Here is a 19,929-nt window from a genome sequence, read left to right as displayed (position 1 = left end):
GTTTGACAACTCCATATTTCAGTGACGTAGATAGAATTTTTCACAGAGTGACTGCTGGAGGATTGTGGTGCCCTCTGAAAAAACAAAAAAAGCTTTGGTGAGGACAAAGCATGTCAGGACGCCCACGATCAGCATAGACCAGTCAGATCTGTCTATCATGAGTTATCAACTCCAGGAATTCTTTTACTACTGTTTCAACTGTTTCTTGCATCAGCCATGAAATACTGACTATAAAGTTGGTAAAGTTTCAGCCTTTCTATCAAACACTCATCAGCAGAATAATTCTTGCAGGTTATTATGTCAAAGCTGGAATTTTTAAAAAGATGTTTTGATCCGTTTAGAGGAAGTAAAGTCTGTTTTTTTCATTTTGTGGGAAAATGCAAGTACTCTAATTTGTTGCAGAACCCAAAGGCTTAGAAGTTATATGATATTCATATAATATATTTAACCAGCAGATGGAGCCACAGCGATGCAACTCCCTACTTAACATCTATATTGCTTTTGCCACTGTTCCTTCTAAGACACACTAAAAGACACACTTCATGGAAAAAGGCAATTTATTGCAACACAAAATAACTCAACGTACTGCATACGTGTAAAAAGAACATACTGTTGGAGATGATAAATGAACATATGCGGTACTTTAAGACTTAAAAGAATCCATAAATAGCTGCACAGATTTAAACCTACTGAAAATGTTTGTGTTGTTTGATTAGCCAGGCAGGAATGATAAGCACTTTCAAGGGTGACAGACCCTAATACCGTTCAGTCACACAGAGCATACGTCTCGATGCTATGACACCATAAGGGCAGCCTGTTTAACCACCCACCCTCTGACTTTATATGGATAATCTGCATCTCTTAAAATGATCATCACATCTGTCTCTGCATCCAAAGAGCTGCTAGTGCTGTCTTGGTTACACTTAAAATGGAATAAAAATGGCCAAAGGTGCACAAATACACAGAGAATACCATGAGAAGAATACCGATTTTCAAATAAGGAGCAAGATGGGAAAATTTAGATGCGACTGGATGCTTTGGAAAATGTCTGACAAGTGTTCCCGGAGGCATTGCATGATTTCAGATGAAGGGATTGACAGATACAAAGAGGGATATGAGGAAAAGATAAGGTGAGGGGAAAGGAAACAACCAAAAGAGAGAGACTCTTTTAGCTTCATGACAACTTCACTCTCATATACAAAAATCCAGATGTGGTGTCATAAGATCCTGTTGTTATCCCATAGAGGTGGCTATAAGATGAGAGCAGGGTTTTGGTAGGGTGTTTGGACATGGTCAACGCAGCAAGGCAGACAGGCTGGGGTTCAATCTCGGCTGTTGTTGGTCTTGAAGCTCCTAGCTGGGAGAGAGCGCAGGGCTGGGTTCAGTGCTGATGTTGACTAAACACTCACTGGACTTGAGGCTTGCCAGAGACTTCGAGCTCGGTAAAGAGGCCAAAGAGCCGCACAGACCCAGCATGGAAGGAGTGTTATCTTTTCCTGCAGGAACATAACACGGAGAACACAATAAAATTCAACTTGTGATCATGCATAGTTTAAGCTGCCCACATGAGGCATTATAAATGGGCGTCAAGCTTGCATTTGTTATGAATATGTATGTCCATGTGTATGGGTGGCTGCTTCTGAAAGGCTTTTATGTAGCTGTGCAGAGAGGAGGGAGCAGGATTATGGTTACTTTGTTAAGTATAAAAGCAGCTAATAAAAATCGACTCTGCCACTGCATAAAATTGCATTTTACTTAACAGTAAATACTGTCTACAAAAACAGAAAGATAATATCATCACTAGAGTAACATTAAAATGCTCTACAACAAACATTATTACCTGCAGAGGTCCAGGCAGCGTCGCCATTCTGCCTCCCATCAGTCTTCTGAGAGTCGGAGTTCAGACTGACTTCAGCGGAAAGCTGCTCCAAGCTGTGGAAGCTCCTCCTAGTTTTCACAGAATATCACCAAGACACAAACATGTCTGGATGAGCATGTATTACAATATGTTTTTAAAAAAAGAGCTGTGCTGTTTATTTAAGCTCACCTGCGGAAGAGTTTGACATCACGTTGGTTGTTTGTGATGGTTGACCACTGGTTGATGAGTGGGATGGAGAGATCTTTAGCCAGGTGGGAGGAGTCACAGGGCATGAGGGCAGAGCTGAATGCAGCAAAGAGTAAAATTATTAAATTCCAAAAACTCTTAGTTTTAGTAGACAAATATATGAGCCTGAACATCAAAGACAGAAGCAGCAAGCAAAAGCATCCATAGTTTGTTATAGTAGTCTTTAAAACAGCTGTCAGTTAAATACACAGACCCTGGTGTTGCTGAACATCCAGAATCATCCTCAGATTTTACAACAGACCCTCAAAACTAACAGACATCAACAAGATCAGTGAGAATTGTAGAAAACTGGGGATTGAAAGAAGCAGGTTTTTTGTCAGGTTGTGTATCTTTATATTATATCTACAACATTTAAATATATTAAAAGAATTACAGACATATCCCTTTGCAGTCTCTTCATGAGGACAGCGTCAGAAGCCAGTGTAATAGTGTCTTTTATTCTTCTAAGCAGAAGCAAAGTTGTTAAGTCAACTAAAAGTCAGAATCTAACTGTCCCAAGCTGTGAGGTTACATTAAAACAATAGTTTTAGCTCCCCTTTTAAACTTGGCCCAACATGTAAATACACTGCATAATGGAAATCTGTGTGCGAGAAAGAGCAAACGAACAAATGTAATGCCAAGCTTGTATGTGCTAACTCACAGTTGTGCCTGCAGCTCCAGCACAATGGCTTCCAGCTCCTTCTTCTCTTGTTGGCTCTGCACTGTCAGCTCCTCCACCTTGGCTCTCAGACGCTTGTTCTCCGTCTCTACGTTCTTCAGCTGTGACTCCCGCAGGCGCACCAGCTCCTCTAGATAACCCTGAATAACACATATTGAATGAGGCAGGTAATTCTTTGCAGATGCTCATAGCAATGATCAGATATGTAATGTTGTTATGAGTCACCTTCTGAGCGTAGACAATCTTAAATCTTTGTTCCATCTTGCGACACTTGTTGCTCCAGCTCTCCTCGTCTGTCACCAGAGGGATGTAGGGATGCTCGGGGATGCTCTCCTCGCTGTTACTGCTGTCAACACTGCGCCGGTCCTCCTCATCACTAAGGTAGTCATAGCTAAACAAGAGAGAGGCTGGAGTATTAATGTGACCCCATTCCTGTGCATGCATGCATGCATTGTTAGAAGTGGCATGATGAGCGCTCACCTCTGAGTGAACTTCAGGTAGGGCGTATAATCAATCACAGCCGAGGATTTCCCATCCAGAGTCTCGCCCTTCAGGCAAAAACTACACGGAAAGAAATAAAAAAGAAAAAGAAATGGAAAGTGCTGTGTACATTATCCATTAATAAACATGCCTACACTACTGGAAAATTTTATGCATTACTAGGTACTATGCTCAGATTCAGATGACAGCTTTAAGCCCACTATAAATACTGGGCTTAAAAAAATTATATAGCAGACCTAAAAAGATGACATACACAAGGTAAGATACACAAAGGGGGCCTAATATGCTCATTTTCACCTAAGTAGGATTATTCTTGGACTCTGCTACAGTAGTAACCTTTTATTTACTGTCAAAAACAAGCTGTTTTAGCTACTCTCCCTTGAGACAATTTGGCCAATTTAATTGGCTCCCATCCCAGAACAATGTCAATTAGATCACAACATTAAAGGCATGTAGATGAAACACTAAGGCAAAAAAATTGTCTGACAGCAAACATTTAAAACGATTTATTGGTTCAAAAGCTGACCTATTTATTTGAAACTTTGGCCATGATTAGTATTAGTATTCACCACTGTATCAGTATATATATTGCTGTGCAAAGGCTTTGAGCAACACTTCATTCATTTACATTTTACTTCCAAGAAGCCAGACTTTTTGGATTCTTTAAAGTGTTCTTGTGCAGAAGTTTTTCAGGCTTTCTGAAGGTCTTTCAAATAATTTTTGCTGAGAGTTCAAAGACTCTTTGTTAAGTTGTGTTTAGTGTTTACTTAATTACTTAATACAAAGAAGTGTTGTATCCACACATAACAGACAACTTAGCAAAGAACTGGTTTTAAAATAGTATCTTTAGGCACTTTGTTACTCAGACTGCTGCAAAAACACATCATTTGTTCCAGTTTATTTAGTTGAATATATTAAAAAATGCCACAGACAACACAGTTTTATTTTTGCACCAACAAGGTGATTCCCAAAGAGCTATTGGCTAAACACTTGGTATATCTCAGCATGGTGGGAGTGCAGCGTGTCCTTCAAAATTATAGAAACTTGACAAATTATCAAAAAGTATCAATAAGTCAAGCCCATAAGAAATAGTTAAAAAAAACATCCAGCAAAGACTTGACAACGAGCATGAGAGATACATCATACGCTCCAGCTGATCCATCTACTGTTCAGTCTCACAAGAAATGGTCTCAGTGGAAGAGTGGCTGTCAAGAAGTCATTCTTATCAGTAAACCATCCTGCATTTCATCCAGTGGCGTTTGGGATCTTGTCAAAACATTATGTACGCAGAAAAGTACCAACAGATTTTAATCCATCATGCAACACCATCTGATTGGCAATAGTTTCATTTTTCAGGACGACAATGATTCCATTGTGGACACCTCTCCCTTATACATAGGGTGAGAAGTTCGGCCATCCGGGAGGGGCTTAGAGTAGAGCAGCTGCTGCTCCACATCGAAAGGAGCCAGCTGAGGTGGTTCGGGCATCTGACAAGGATGCCCCCTGGGCGCCTCCTGGGTGAGGTGTTCCAGGCATGTCCCACCGGGAGGAGGCCCCGGGGCAGACCCAGGACACGCTGGAGAGATTATATCTCTCGGCTGGCCTGGGAACGCCTTGGTATTCCCCCGGATAAGCTGGAGGAGGTGGCTGGGGAGAGGGAGGTCTGGGCCTCTTTGCTTAGGCTGCTGCCCCCGCGACCCGGCCTCGGATAAAGCGGATGAAGATGGATGGATGGATGGACAATGATTCCAAACGCAAAACCAATGCTGTAAAAGCATACTTGGATAGAAAACACACAATGGAACACTATCAACCATGGCCTCAACAGAGCCTGGACCTCAACCTTACTGAAGACGTGAGGGGTCATCATCAAAAGGCAGCCAACATCCAAAAAAGAATGTCTTTTAAGAAGCCTGGAGAACTATTCCTGAGGACTACTTAAAGAAATGACAAGAAAGCTTGGCTAAGAGAGTCCAGGCTATAAATAAAAAAAATAAAAGTGGTCACAACAGGCTTGAAAGTCAATGTGACTTTCAAGCCTGTTAGAATTGTACAAACTCGGTTTTTGCCTTATATCCTCTAATTCCATGTGTTTCCACCTATTTCCTGTTTTCCTGGAAAAATATAAAGTGATGAGAGGTACCTTAGGACTTTTGCAGGGCATTATATTTTACAGAAAATAAGAAAAAAGCATAATTAAAGGATAATAGCTCCACTTTATGATAGCTTACCGCATTCCACGTAATACCATATTGATTTTAAAATGCCTGGGCTGGTGTCTGTGCTTCTTTCAAAATATATTGTGTTCTGTGTCACAGTCTCTGCACAGCTCCACCTCACCTGAAGTCAATGGCACTCAGTCCAATCAGCATGCCAGTCAGCACTGTGGCCTCCTCTCTCAACATAATGGCACCATCATCATAGAACCTCCTGCCAAGTAAAGAGGTGATTATCACTTCCGAATTTCTAGTTATCATACTGAGTATTTACATTCATTTTCATAGGAGTAAAACCCTGTATATAGAACCGATGTTTCGTATTGAGACGCTGAATGTTAAGTGAAGGAAAACAGGACTGGGGAATCATTATAAACCAAAGGTTTAGTTTAAATTAAGAATCCAGTCAAACCTTGTTGTTCTTGTGTCTCTGAGAGCAGTGGACACATATTCAGAGAGACGTTTCTCCATCAGCGCCACTCGAATCCACGCCCGGCCCTGTAGGACGACGTATTAGCGAGTGGGAACAGAAGACCTTTTCTCACACTCATCCGCACACAAACAGACACGCACACACACTAGAGTGCATACAAATCTCCTTGCCTTGGCTCGTGATGTGCTGATGTTCTCTATGTTTTCGATGCTGGCGATGCAGTTGTTCTGCACCTTGCTGCACGCCAGCCGGATGTATTCCCAGAAGCTGCGCTGTCCATCTGAGCTGAACCAGCTGCCAGAACCTGGTTTAATATTAAAACACACCAATCAATCATTTCTGTTCTGACAGCAAGTGAAACTAAAATATGCACCCACAGCAACAATCCAGCTGACTGTGTAATCGCACCCATTTTATGGCTTTTTGACGAGAATGCCTGCTGCATTTTTATTTCAAATATATTTCGACTGTTTCACAATGAAAGTCATATTAACTTTGTCCATCTTTCCTGCATGTTACCTGCAGTGTTACCTTTGAAGCGGTGGCTGAGGATGTGCTCTAAAATGGCAGCAAAGTTGATAAACTCCTCAGATGAGTCATCTATGGGCTCTGCTGTGTACTTTTCGAGGAGAGTCTTTACGGAGAATCTGAAATAGAAGTGCACCGAGAAAGAAAAATTAGACGAATACTGCACACTTTGATGGCAATGTGTGAGGGGTTTGGACTCTTAGTTGGCTGTGCTGCACATGAAATGCAGTTGTGTACTGTAACCAAGCAGACAAATGTACTACTGTATTTGAACAACAGCTGAGAGGATTTTTTTTCTTCTTTTTTTGGGAACTACGCCATCTTATCATACTGAGGTCACCCCAATTGTCTTGTGTACTGCACAATGTACCCCTTCAGTGCTTTGGCAGTGTTATCATGAAAACAATACAATTAACTCCCTGTCTTTACAGCCTTTGTGCGTGCTGTGCTTCCAGGTCCCTTTGGGTCTTGTCTCTCTGAGGGACCGACGAGCATGAAAGAATGATCAAATAATTCCCTCCCCCTTATCTATACATTGTGGTGTGATCTATTTAGGGCAGCTGCCGGAGCTTTAGCTTGGCTTTTGACCTCACATGCTCACCCACCGGCTGCACCACAGAAGGAACGCTATGCAGCGTGCATGTTAGGAGCGGGCATTCAGGCACAGGCTCGGGCGGGCTGCCTCGGCTTCGATGGGCAACACTAGCATCACAGAGGGCAAGACTGCCCTGGCAGTGGGAAACACCTCCATAGCCAGGGGAAAGACTACAGTCTCCTTAGGCAAATCCTCCATCTTCAGGGGAGTGACCACCACCTCCATGGGAGATTCCACCATTCAAAGGCAAAAGACGACTGTGGCTCTGGGACGGGCCAGCTTCAGCCGGGGAACCACTACCACCTCCTTCCGTAAAGCCTTGACGTCCAAGCGGAGGAACACCTAAATGGAAAGGACCCCCGAAGCCAGGGCTAAGACACCCAAAGCAGCCAAGCAGTCCAAAAAAGACTCTAACAATGAGTGGAAAACTACATTTTCGTCAAGCAAAACCTCCTTCACCAAAGGGAGGGTTTCTATCCTGAGGAATAAGTACACCATCTCCTGGGGTAAATACTCGATCTCCTGGAGCAGAACCACCACAATTTTGGGCAAAACCAGCATAGCAGTGGGCAATACCTCTGTTTCACGAGGAGAGACTACAAGCTCTCTCACTACCCTGACCTGCACCCATGGGACCAAGTCTGTGTCTGTGTTCAAAACCACTCTCGTCAGGGGGAAAGAAACGCATAGCAACATCTACTGGGATTTTCACACTTGAATCCTGCACATACTTAAAAACCCATGGATATATCTATATGGTCTGTTTTAGAAGGTCAGTAGTGATTCCAAATCAATAAAAAGAGCTGCTATGTCTATGATGTGTATAAAAAAAATGATAATGACCTGCAGATCTAATAGGTTCGCAATCAAAAGCGAGCCGTCCCATTCCCAAAGTAGTGCTGAGCATGTTATGCAAATGTGACATTGATGAAATGACGATTTATGGTGCGTTGACTTGGCAGGGAGGGGATGTGTGTGATGTATGTGGAGACAGAAGAGTATGTGTGTGCTCTTCATCAGCACTTTTCTCCTGTATGTTGTGCATCAACACGTCCGCATCGTTGGTTTGAATGTGGTATTTTTTCTGCTGATAAGACTGACTGATACTTCACATTTCCATAACTAAGCTCCCACACTGCAAATCCAGTTTTCACCCCCAAGACTGTAAAGGTTGATCGATGTAACAGTGCTTATAAAAGTAACATGTCTAAACACTGATGAGCTTGACTGTTTTGTATGTAGACATTTCAAGATCTGTAACACATTAAAGGGGAGGAAAATAAAAACTTTGCACGAGTTCAAAAAGTTCAGCAAGATTTCAGATGGATAATAAACACCAACTGAAGGAACCACACCCATATTCCAAACGGAGGGACGGCACAAATCCAGAAGAGGTGCAATCAAAGCTTCACATACATATGGAGAACATGAGCACATTCAGCGTCCCTTTCCTTTAAAACAACACGGTACAACTCATTTCACATATGGTGCATACAGTTGTACACAAAGGGAACATCTTACAATCACAGGCTATAGGGAACAATGGCTCAGAAGAAAGTGATGTCACCACAGACTGTCCTCTTTGCAACAATGTCTCCTTCAACCGTCCGGTGTCGTCGTGGCGCTGGGACAATCGCTTTACTGTCCCAGTCCCCCCAGATAGGCTGTGGCCACCTACGGCTGCCTCTGTCCATTCACAGGGACACATGGGTGGTATGTGGCCTTCCAAAGCCCACGTTGAAGAGCTCAACGAAGGCATTATGCGACACGGGGGTCGCACTATCCACGCTTAGCATTCTGGTCCACTCTGGATTGTAGCTGATGTTACTATTACTCCCGAGGGCTTGCAGAGCATAGAGTGCTGCATGAGTGTGCGATGCTTTGCGTCTAGTGAGTCCCGAACCCTGCCGTCGAATCTGGGTCAGGAAGACAAGCTTCTCCTCAATGGGCAACACCAGCTTCACGGAGGGGAAGACAGCCTTAACCCTGGGCAACACCACAATAAAGAGGGGGAAGTCCAAGCTTGCCATGGGGAATTCTTCCATCACCCGGGGCAGGAGCACAACATCTCTGGGCTCCTCCACTATCACCAGTGGGAAAACCAAGATCTCGCTGGGCAGTGCGTCCTTCAGCAGAGGTACCACCAGCACCTCTTTCCGGAAAGCCATCTTCCCCAAACGCAAGACGCTCTAGATGAGAGAAGACGGCATCACGGGGTGGGGGGACTGACTCAAAATAAGAATCATCAGAGAGGACGTATGGATAACACGACGGAATCGGCACTGAGAGCAAAAACTGGATTAAATTTACTTTTCGAGCCTTGACTTTGTCAGGTCACTTTGGATTTATCAAAGAAACAGGTTAGTGGCATCTGAATTTTGTCTGATAAAATGTTTGAAAAACCATGTAGATCAGCAGATTAATGGATAATAGATCCAGAAATCCAGAATGTTAGACTGAATCTCTTCAAGTGTGTTCTCTATTTCAGCTGGGCAGCTAAAACTGCTTTTGCTGAATAAAAAAAATCCACTTGGTGGGTATTGCCAAATAAGCACAAATATTGTGTGTTGGGACCGGGGGCGACAGCTACGATTTAGCTTCACAAAATAATCGGCTACATACTACCTGATGTTGTCTAAAGGGATCCCATCAGGAAGAAAAGTTAGAAAATTAGAAATGCACTAATCTGTCAGAAATATGAGATAATGAGTGAACAGTAAATCGTATTCACCCAAATTCACAGTACAATTCCTCTTTGTGATGCTTCCAAGTCAGAAAAATGCATTACATCAAATCTTTTCTCACTGTGCAGAGCCTAGATGCCATGGAAACCCAAGCAGTGGGTCTGGACGCTCAGTATACGAACCAACATGTAACAGCTTCTTGTTAGCAAAAGTTACAGCATTTAAAATCATAAAAACAAAATATCAACAGCTGTAAAAAACCTGTCTGACCTAATAATGTGAGAGCAACGTTATCTTAACAGGAATATTATAACAGATGATTGTAAATTAACTGAAGTCCTTTGATCTGAAGGGGAATCTCTGGCGTGCCTCAAATGCAAATGGATGGAGTGGAATAGCAACATGTTCTTGGTACGATTTGACACTGAAAAACAACTGCAGGGCCTTCTGACAAGCTTCTTTTGTGCAACCTCTCACTCAGCCTGAATCAATGCCAAGCACACTCTCAACTCTTGTTAAATGCCCTCTTGTTCTCCTTTCTCACCCCTCTACTGTACTTACAAACTTGCGTTTGATCCGCAGCACGACACGGGATAACCAAAACTGCGTTCATCAGCAAAGATGTCTAACCTAAAAACACAAAGCTTCACGTTAACTTTCTCGACTTTCATTTTTATTTATTTTCCCTCACATGCATTTCCCTGACTACTTTCTCTGTCTTCTTATTTCTGTCTCTGTCTTCTAGCCTTGGCATAACCAGCAGGATCAGATGACACAGGTGAACTCCTCACTGGCCGAAGCATTGCACAACGCCAGCCAGTGCTGTGTTTATCATCGTGGACTGTCGGGGGAGGCGTCCTGCACTGGACTGGCATGAAAAAGAAAAGGCTTTGTGCTCTGAAGAATATTTCAAATCACAATTTGGGCCAAATCCTCAATGACAAAAAAAAAAAAAAAAAAAAAAAAGTAAAACAAAAACCACACACACAAAAAAAACAACTACAGTAGGGTGTGTCTCTCTCTCTCACCGATCCCCTCTGTGACCAAGTGTCCAGGAAGTGTTTCATGGTCAGAGGAGGTGTAGAGGGATCACGGCGTACGACGGACAGTGAGGGTGTTGAGAAGCACAGATAGTGTGAATCAGATATTAGAGTATGACAGAGGGGTAAAAATGAGGAATAACAGGAGAAGTTAACAGTGAGAGTGTAGACAGATCAGCTGATGAGTGGTGTCCAAGTGTTCAGCCAAACTTTTAGACATTTCTGCTGTAATTTCAAATACTTGACGGTGTTGGTAAAAAAAAGAAAAATTAAAAAAGAAAAGAAAAAAGCGTAGGATCGGAAATCAGGAAAAATGCAAAAGAAGGCTGCACGGAAGCTGAACGATTAAAATTAGTGTTACTCCATCTGCACACGTAGATTCAAATATTCGTTGACTCTCTTGCCGATGCACGTCTAACAGGCGTGCTTTACTACAGTTCAGAACATTTTATTCTCTTCTCTTGAGCCACGCCCCAGAAGGCCTCAGAGCTCAGCCAACATGCAGCACATCGCCCTCCCTTCTTGCCTCTCTCCCAGCTCTCTTTGTTTACAGGAAGCGGCTGCATGGATACCTCTTCACATCAGACTTGTCTCACTCATCTTATCTATTTTTTTCTCAGGTTCACCATGCCTACAGTAGCACCGTTTCTCCTGTCACGGACCGCAGCAAGAGAGCTCTTAGCCAGACTAAAAAAAGCAGCAAAACATTCAATTTTAAACATTAACGGATGGAAAGCGCCCTTAAAGACAAACCAACACAAGCCGGTTGGTTTGCTTCCTCTGATCCCCAAACATTTTGTCAAACTGAGCTCAGATAAACAACGCTAATCCGAGAGTTGCACGAATGTCCTCCACTCGCTGCAAAAAGCCACATTTAGATGAACCCTGTTGCTATTGACAACAGTCCAGCTCAGTACGATACTGATACCACTGTGGATGTCATAAATATCAAGTCTCTACGTGGCCCTAAAAAGATTTTTTGGGTTTTCAGATACTTTTTGGGATGTCTGGCAATTCAAAAGTCCCCCTAACCTAAAAAGAAGGAGCATTCTTCTTACTTACTATTTAGAATAGCCATCTCTTATTATTTTTCTCTGTTGTTATTCTTTTTTTGTCCATTCTTTTCTCTGTAGATACAGCACGTCTCATTAAAATAGGATTGGTCTGTTAGGTTTGACACTGAAACACTGAGCAAAGATCAGTCAGATTTCTGTGGCTGGTACTCGTGACCCACATCATGCCAGATCAAGTGTACACACTTTTAACCGGGACTTTGATGCCAACACATTAAAGGAATTGTTGGGAGTAGAAATGTTAATCTCTGTGTGTGCTGACTGTATGTTAAACATGTATGATGTTGCAGTAAGAAAAAAAAGAGGGCAGACTTTATATATGCAGTAAATGCACACACACACACACACACTTAGGGTAAATAATAGCTTGGGCTGGTGAACTAATTAAGCACTAATGTCACAAACTCAGCTGTGGGAATGGCTGCATCTCAACAACCGCGACAGAGCCTGGATCCTGAATCGTGCAACACGATGCCCTGCCTGCACTAATGCACAGCCAGAGGGACGGTGCTGATTCAGGCTCTCTCCTCATTATCCGATCAGCGAGCAGCCTGTGAATCAGCTCTGACCTGAACAACATGAAAAAGGTCCAAAACACCATGAGCAGGGAGATCGGGCAGCAACTTGGACATGCCAAGAAGAAACTGCCCTCGAAGTGAACCTAATCAATGTCATGTTGTTCATTAGAAAATGGAAAAAAGTTGTTGTAGTAAGCATTACTGATGGAAAGCTGTTTGAGATTTATTTCTGTCTTGTCCAGTTTGTTTGTCTTTAAAACGCTTAAATGATTAAATCTGTCTTAGCACGGTCAGGAGAAACTGAAAACAAAGGTGTTTTTGTGTCCCTGCTAATCCTTGTCTGTGTCCACTGTGAGAACTTTTCTTTCTTTGCATGCATGCTCTCTGTGATGTTGTGTGTTTTTGCCTCACTGTACATGCCACTAAAACGCAGGCAGGACCTTCGATATAAAGGTACTGGAATAAAAATGCTTGACTGTGAGTGCATGTTGGAGTCCTTTTCTGTTTTGATTGGTGGTTTCTAGCACTACGGTGCAATAAATTACAAGAAATACAGCAGAGCTCAGACGCATGATGCCACTTTTATGAACACTTTTTATGATTATAGTCAATTTGCAATTCAAGATGAGGAGTAATAAATTTTATGAGAGCACAACAACATGATCAAAGCAGCATTTTCCTGCCAGTCTCTGTGGATATCACATAATTAACTAGTACTCCAAAAGTAGGATAAGGTCACTATAACCTAGTTATGTCAGAGAAAGGAAAAGAATCAGCAACATATTTTTACAAAATGGGTAGTTCAAGTTATTTTAAGGCAAAAAAACATCTGAGATGTGGATATTTGTGGCGTTTTTCTAGACTTGTACAGTATTAGGTTGTCCATCTTTGGGATGGGATGATTATTTGTGCAAAAGACGTTTGAGAAAATAGCACCTAGGCCTCTGAGAACTTGTGATAACATGGTCCAAAAGTTAATTAGCCTTCAGTGAAATGAGCAGAGTTACTTTTACATCAGGGATGCCTAATTTGAAAGGTTACAAAATTAATGCAAGGAGGTCATGAAGTGCTGAGAAAAGAGAAAAGAAAAAAAAGATTTCTGGGCTATTTTTAATAGTCTTGCTACATTTATTGTTTCTATATGAGTATAAACATTGGTCTCACGTGGAAGCATGCAAATTAGAGCCTCTGGTCAAAAAGGATGGAAGCTGTTAAAGCTCTAAATATCACACGTGATGTAATAATGTGCAGACTGGAACCAGGAGGGTGTTACATTATTGTATAAAACTGGACTTACTGTGCAGCTGAAGAGCTCTCGTTGTGTGAGCTGTCAGCTCACACATTTACAGTGCTAACCTCACTGCAGAAGACAGTGATTTATTAGAGCCAATCAGTCAGAGGCCATCTCTAGGCTGGATGGAGAAGGATGGAGGGCCCCTGATGTGGGGAGGAGTCCTTGCACTGCCCCAAATGCCCTTGTCCAATTCAGGCACTGAAGCTCACCATGATGGAGGAGGAGACCTGCTGCTGACTGGCTTATCTTCCCTTCATCCCTATTCTGCAATTGATTTTGCAACACTCATCACTTGAATCACTTGAAGGTGCATTTCCTGCTATAGAAACAAACACGGAGGGGACTGTACTTTTAAACGACTGACAGAATTAATAGATTAACATCATAGCAAAGAAAGAAAGAAAAAAGAAGCCCTGCGAGACGTAAACGAGCATTTAAAAACAAACCCTGGATAATTGAGTGGTTTCTGTAGTCTACTGTGTACTGTTTCTATTAAACTGGGTGTGATGACAGAAGGTACGTGAAGGTGAACACGCACCTGCCCCCTCCTTAACCCTCGCCTTTCTAGAAATGTGGCCCTTTTTTCTGTAATATTTTCCATTTATGTTGCTGCCATTGTTTCACTTTGGGAATGAGCGCAGGGGTGGAATTCTTGGATGAAAAAAAAAAACCTTCATGATGAGCATACTGGTGAAATTATAACCCGAACAGCTTGCAAGAACAGGCTCCTACTGATAAATACGGCACGTCGATGGTGTCGTGATGTATACCTGCAGACCGTGATGAGGTTTTTTCGCTCCACGCAGACGCTCCGAGCAGACGCCTTTTTCGATGTCAGACCCATAGCCATTGCTGTCTGTATACAGCCCGACTCCATCCAGCGGCGGCCCCGGGGCCTCTTCGGGATTCGTGCCCAGGCCAGGACCTCTCCCTCCGCGGGCCCTGAGTCCTACAAACACCGGCCGTCCTCTGCGGGGAGTCACGGATGCTGCTACAGTCGCTGCTGGAAGAGGAGGAGGACGGGATCTAAGCGACTAGAACCAAGTTACACGTATTTATCAGTGCACATTCCGGTTAAAACTTTCAAAATAAAACCATCTTCCCGTTTTCATCACAGATTCATGAATTATACTGGAATTTCCACTCTTCCGGTGTCAGGCAAAAAAAGTGATTGCTGATGTTTTTATGTGTTTGTATGTATTATATCTTGCCTTACATTGGTAGATAGGCTGGGGTCAACAGAATTTTCAAAGGGCTAAATATAAAATAAAGAAATTACCTTTTTTGCAAGTATCTCGACTCTGCGTTATTGTAGCTACTCTGCGTCCTGCATTATAATCAAACCAGTCCTTTTTTGCTGCTTAAAATATCTTTATAGAACTGTTCTTTTACATTTGTTGTAATCCCCAAAGCCCTCTTTGACCAAACATGTTTTGAAAAATATATTTTTAATATCAGTTAGACTTTTTACCTGGAAAAATAAAGGAAGTCACTGTCTAAGAGTAACTTAGCCAATTACTTCCTGCAGCTCCTACCTTGTGCCTGGTCAGAAACTTTTGCAATTTATTTGATAGATTATAGACCAACAAGTCATTTAAAACAGTTTAAATAATTATAACTTTTTGACAAGTATCTAAATTCCCCTTTGGCGGACGAACGTGTTCTGGCACAGCTCTAAAAACATTACAGCACTTCATAGAGTTCTAAAGATTTCCAAGACATAACTTAAATTCTCATGAATTATTTTTAAATATTAAATAGGTAAATATCATTGAGCAACCTTTGATTGACTGGCTCGCAAAAATTGCAGCCACTTTCTCACTGAAGTATCATTGTTGTCTTTTTAAATCTAACTTCACAATGCCTGAGTAAATGGACAGGTGTGATTCTCCTTTTGGCCAGTACAGGGACTAACTTGAGATGACTCCTAGACACTAGAGGGTGCTGTGGCGAGAGCAGATATTTACAAAACAGAGTCAAGATGGCGGAATCAGAGAAGCCTCGGGAGGGATCTTGCACTTTTCTGTTTAAAAAATCTAATAGGAAATTCTCTGGGCGAAAGAGAAAAGCAAGCGATAGCGAGAAAGGTTTGTTATTTAACTCACTTTCTGATCATTTAAAGCCCAGTGAACTTCCGGTGCCGACAGCGCTCGAGCTTTTTAATGATCGACTACTTGTTTCTGTTCTCGTAGTCCTTTACAGATAACCACTGTGTTATTAACACGGGAAGAGGCAAAACTACTGTATCTGATTCCAAAAATCGGAGAAACGATGTAAAGTACCGCAGATGACACATATTTTGTTCCTGTTATAAACAAATTTCACATTAGTGCCTCGTTTACGTTTCCTCGGAATTTGGAATGCTGGATGCGCCTGCTGTTTTTGTCCTCCTAGTTAACTCCGAGATTATTCTAAGATTTTGCAAGTCTGCTGTCAGTTATTGGGCAAGTTACTAGATTTTTTTTCACCAAATGTATCTCACTCATGTCCTTTTCAGATGAAAACAGTGATGAGGACCAGACCCTCGTTGTGAGAAAAGAAAAGAAAGAAACTCGCGTCAACCCAATGATTCAGAGGGTAATTAGGGGATTATTCTTTTTTTTTTTATTATTATTTATATTTTTTTGACACGTGTTTGTCGAGAATTGTTTTTTTCTGTCTTAATCACTGTGTACCTCAACGTGCACTGGAAATGGCAAGTATGTATCCAGAATCAGCTGGTACAAAGTTAGATTTGCAAAAGTCTAAATCTGCATTTAGATTTACAAGAGTACTAAAGTATTTAAAAGTGTGTTATGTTAATGGATATATAGATTTTTCTTTTTACATTTAGAATTTGGACAAACATTTTTATACACTTGCAAACCTGATATTTTGAAAAAGTTTATAAATCTAATCATGCAAACACACATTTGCAGACAAGACTGCTATGACAGTAGCCTCAAATGAGACAGAGGTGACTGTTTTTGTTTTGGGATTTTTGTCCAGACAAAGAAAGTGGAGAGAGATGCTGTATCATCCAGTGAAAGTGAAGATGAGAAAGAAGACAAGAAGATGACTGTTTCCTACAAATCCACACGATCAGCGGTGAGTTGACTTTTTCTATCATACTGACTTTTTAAAGGCTGTCCTTTAAAAGTAAAGGAGATATGAATGAGCAAGGTATCCAACCTTTTTGTTGTTTCATCTGTATGCATGCTGATTTGGCCTCTTCTGATTTGCCTTGTGTGTGTGTGTTCCCTCTCCTGTATACTGCTTAAGAGCCACAGTCTTGCAAACTTATTGATGTGCTTATATAAAAGTATTTAATGTAAATCTTTTTCCCAATCCTATCCAAAAACAAGAAACCAGAGGGACCGGAGGACATGGGTGCAACTGCTACATATCAGCTGGACACAGAGAAAGACAAAGATGCCCAGGCCATTTTTGAAAGGAGTCAGAAAATCCAAGAGGTAGTAGATGTTAAAGCCTTGTAGAAAAGGCTACAACTCCTATCACATAATGACTTAGTTGGAAAACTGTTCTGTTCATATTCACAAATTGTGACTTGAGTGCTAAAATAAAAAAAAAAAAAGTCCAGTAGTTTCAACTAAATATTGAACTAATGTTCTTCTTTTTCCTCTTGTAATAGGAACTGACAGGTAAAGATGATGATAAAATCTATCGTGGCATCAACAACTACCAAAAATTCATCAAGCCTAAAGACACAACTATGGGCAATGCCTCCTCTGGCATGGTCAGGTGAGCATTAAGGCGAGGCTTATCCATTCCATCACAGTCACATTGTGTCATTAAAAAAAATAAAAGTAAACAGAACACCAAATGCACTTCTCTTGTGGATGTGTGTATCATTAAAACTGCTAATAAACCACAAAGACAAAGGAAATCTTGAGCTTTTTAAGGGGCTTGAAATAGACATTAAATAATGCTCCATCTGCTCCTCAAGACTTTCCTATGATGGTGCATGGTTGATGATCTATCACTGATGCAGTTTTGGGTTTTTTTTAGTTCTGAAATGTAATTAGTTAATACTGATATGTATAATTCAGTTCAATCATTGTAACAGAAAAGGACCAATCAGGGCTCCTGAACACCTGCGAGCCACAGTCAGATGGGACTACCAGCCAGATATCTGCAAAGACTACAAGGAGACTGGTTTCTGTGGTTTTGGAGGTGGGTATGATATTTTAAAATACATGTCTTTTGTATAATTAATCAAACACTTTTCATTTTAATGTCTTTTTAATGACTTCCCTCCATCTATTGAGGAAGAAAAACAACTCAGATTAAATGTTACGTGTTAAATGGGACAAATGTAAGTAAAACCTCCCACTAGTTAGAACAACATACACTCATTGGCCACTTCAGTAGGTGTATCTGTTCAACTGCTTGTCGGTTCAGCCACATAGAAGCAGGCAAGAAATTTGGTTTATGTGACTCAAATGCTGCATTGTTGTTGGTGCCAGACAAGCTGATCTTGAGTATTTCAGAAAATGTAGATGCACTGGAATTTTCCCACAGAGCCACTTTTAGGGTTTACAGAGACTGGTTCACAATATTAGGTGAGCTGCAGTTCTCCAGGTGAACTTCCCTTTTTGATGGCAGAAATCAGAGATTGGTCTGACTGCTTGAGCCGATAGGAAGGCAACAGTAATTTAAATGACCACACATTACGCAGAAGAGCATCTCTGAATGGACAACTGTTAAACCTTGATGCAGATGGAGGTTCAGCAACAGAAGACCACACTGGGTTGAACTGGTGACAGCTAAGAACAGAAAACTGAAGCTACAGTTCACACAGGCTCACTCTAACTTTTACGATAGAAGAATCTTGTCTTGTATCAGCAGTTCATGCTGCTGCTGCTGGTGTAATATTGTTGGGAAACATTTTCTTGGCACACTTTGGGTCCCTTAGTACAAGTTGAGTTTGGTTTAAATGCCACAGCATATATGAGTATTGTTGCTGACCATGTCATACTCTTAATGACCACAGCGCATCTTTAGACTTTGCTCCCAGCACAATAATGAAACGTCACAAAGCTCAAACAGGTTTCTTATACATGACATTAAACTCACTGCTTTCAAACGGTCTGCGTTTATAAGAGCTCAGTCCAAGGAAACACTTTTAACATGTGATGTAATGGGAGAACTTAAGAATTTGGATTTTTTTATTTATTTATCTATAGATAAGAGCAATTTGTAGTGTGTGTGTGAGACATTTAAGAAAATACTGGTCGTTCAATAAAGCTTCCTCATGATCATCTCTCCTGCTATCAGACAGCTGCAAGTTTCTTCACGACAGATCAGACTACAAACATGGCTGGCAGATTGAGAGGGAACTGGAAGAGGGACGATATGGAGCCAATGGTGAGTTGAGAAGGAACTGCATTTTTGTTCCTACTGTAAACGATCTTTTCCTGAACGCTGTCTTATTTTTATTTAGATGAAGAGAACTATGAAGTAAGCAGTGATGAGGAAGACTTGCCCTTCAAGTGCTTCATCTGCCGGGAATCCTATAAGAATCCCGTAGTCACAAAGTAAGACTTTAATGTCATTTTTTTCCTTGCCAAGCTGTTCCCTGTTTTTGGAAACATATTAACAAGTCTAATGTCTCTCAGGTGCAGGCACTTCTTTTGTGAGGTTTGTGCACTTCAGCATTACCGCAAGTCCAAGCGCTGTTATGTGTGCGATACTCAAACCCACGGAGTGTTCAATCCTGCTAAAGGTAGGCAAGATCTCTATAAAACAGACGACTTCTTTAAATGTCTTGATTGTCCTTTCTGCATCCTTGGGTTGGCTCAGTTACGAGTGAAATCAATTTTGGCTTTAGACTTTGAGTGAAGGAGTCCATGCAGATGTGTGTTTGCCTACTTTTTGTCACTGCGCACTGGGGTGTGGAGAATTTACATAAAAATGCGTCAACTATGCATGCGATGGCTTCAAAGTATAACAGCAATGATTACTCGGCCACCAGCTTTCCAGCTGTCTTTGAACGTAATAAGTATAATCAAGGTTATAAGATAATATTGTAATCAGTGCAACTTAATAATACCCATTAATCATGTTTTATTTTACCTTTTCCCCCTCTCAGAGTTGATGGCTAAGCTGGAGAAGCACAATGCCATGACAGACCAACCACCATCCGATGAAGACAATTAGCAAAATCCAAACATTTCCAGCCTCCCCTTACGTGTTTGTCTGTGTAAAATTGAAATAAAACATTTTTTAACAAGGTTTACAGCCTCACTGTGTGGTGCCATCAAA

General features: G+C 41.5%; 2 protein-coding genes and 1 long non-coding RNA gene across 5 annotated transcripts; 2 read left to right on the top strand and 1 right to left on the bottom strand.

Annotated features, from left to right (window-relative positions):
• Positions 1-994: 994 nt before the first annotated feature.
• On the bottom strand, positions 995-14,706 carry rundc3aa (RUN domain containing 3Aa). Of its 2 annotated transcripts, none has more exons than XM_040044232.1 (11): positions 14,436-14,706; positions 6,453-6,580; positions 6,104-6,237; positions 5,913-5,998; positions 5,625-5,714; positions 3,264-3,344; positions 3,009-3,174; positions 2,766-2,923; positions 2,048-2,161; positions 1,841-1,947; positions 995-1,496 (listed from the first exon to the last, which is right to left on the bottom strand). In XM_040044232.1, exons 1-11 carry the CDS (start codon positions 14,540-14,542, stop codon positions 1,354-1,356), a joined length of 1,314 nt encoding a protein of 437 aa, XP_039900166.1. In that variant the 5' UTR covers positions 14,543-14,706; the 3' UTR covers positions 995-1,353. The 2 variants fall into 2 exon arrangements, with proteins under 2 accessions (XP_039900166.1, XP_039900173.1); XM_040044239.1 differs by having other exon boundaries at positions 6,465-6,580; positions 14,436-14,705.
• Positions 7,405-12,852, top strand: LOC120741416. Of its 2 annotated transcripts, none has more exons than XR_005697625.1 (2): positions 7,405-7,828; positions 10,486-12,852. It is a non-coding gene; the product is annotated as an uncharacterized LOC120741416 (long non-coding RNA). The 2 variants fall into 2 exon arrangements; XR_005697623.1 differs by lacking the exon at positions 7,405-7,828 and adding an exon at positions 9,248-9,416.
• Positions 14,707-15,611: 905 nt separating the features above from the next.
• On the top strand, positions 15,612-19,899 carry rnf113a (ring finger protein 113A). The gene is made up of 10 exons (XM_040044305.1): positions 15,612-15,752; positions 16,163-16,242; positions 16,654-16,752; positions 17,010-17,117; positions 17,297-17,406; positions 17,732-17,838; positions 18,943-19,032; positions 19,109-19,202; positions 19,284-19,390; positions 19,757-19,899. The coding sequence occupies exons 1-10, from the start codon at positions 15,647-15,649 to the stop codon at positions 19,822-19,824; spliced, it is 969 nt and encodes a 322-aa protein (XP_039900239.1). The 5' UTR covers positions 15,612-15,646; the 3' UTR covers positions 19,825-19,899.
• Positions 19,900-19,929: the final 30 nt, after the last annotated feature.

The sequence above is a fragment of the Simochromis diagramma genome, unplaced genomic scaffold, assembly GCF_900408965.1.
Source record: "Simochromis diagramma unplaced genomic scaffold, fSimDia1.1 OVJJ01000321.1, whole genome shotgun sequence".
Taxonomy (NCBI): domain Eukaryota; kingdom Metazoa; phylum Chordata; class Actinopteri; order Cichliformes; family Cichlidae; genus Simochromis; species Simochromis diagramma.
The sequence above is the reverse complement of the archived record's forward strand: the minus strand, read 5'-3'. Positions and strand labels throughout refer to the sequence as shown.

Bases quoted from the DNA above. Each gene is read 5' to 3' on its own strand.
- rundc3aa (XM_040044232.1), bottom strand. From the start codon at position 14,542: ATGGAGTCGGGCTGTATACAGACAGCAATGGCTATGGGTCTGACATCG. The intron at 2,162-2,765 runs GTGAGTTAGCAC...TGCTGCATTCAG, and splicing joins CTGGAGCTGCAGGCACAACT to CTCTGCCCTCATGCCCTGTG. The intron at 1,497-1,840 runs GTAATAATGTTT...ATGTTCCTGCAG, and splicing joins CGCTGCCTGGACCTCTGCAG to GAAAAGATAACACTCCTTCC.
- rnf113a (XM_040044305.1), top strand. From the start codon at position 15,647: ATGGCGGAATCAGAGAAGCCTCGGGAGGGATCTTGCACTTTTCTGTTT. The intron at 15,753-16,162 runs GTTTGTTATTTA...TGTCCTTTTCAG, and splicing joins AGCAAGCGATAGCGAGAAAG to ATGAAAACAGTGATGAGGAC. The intron at 19,033-19,108 runs GTGAGTTGAGAA...ATTTTTATTTAG, and splicing joins GGGACGATATGGAGCCAATG to ATGAAGAGAACTATGAAGTA.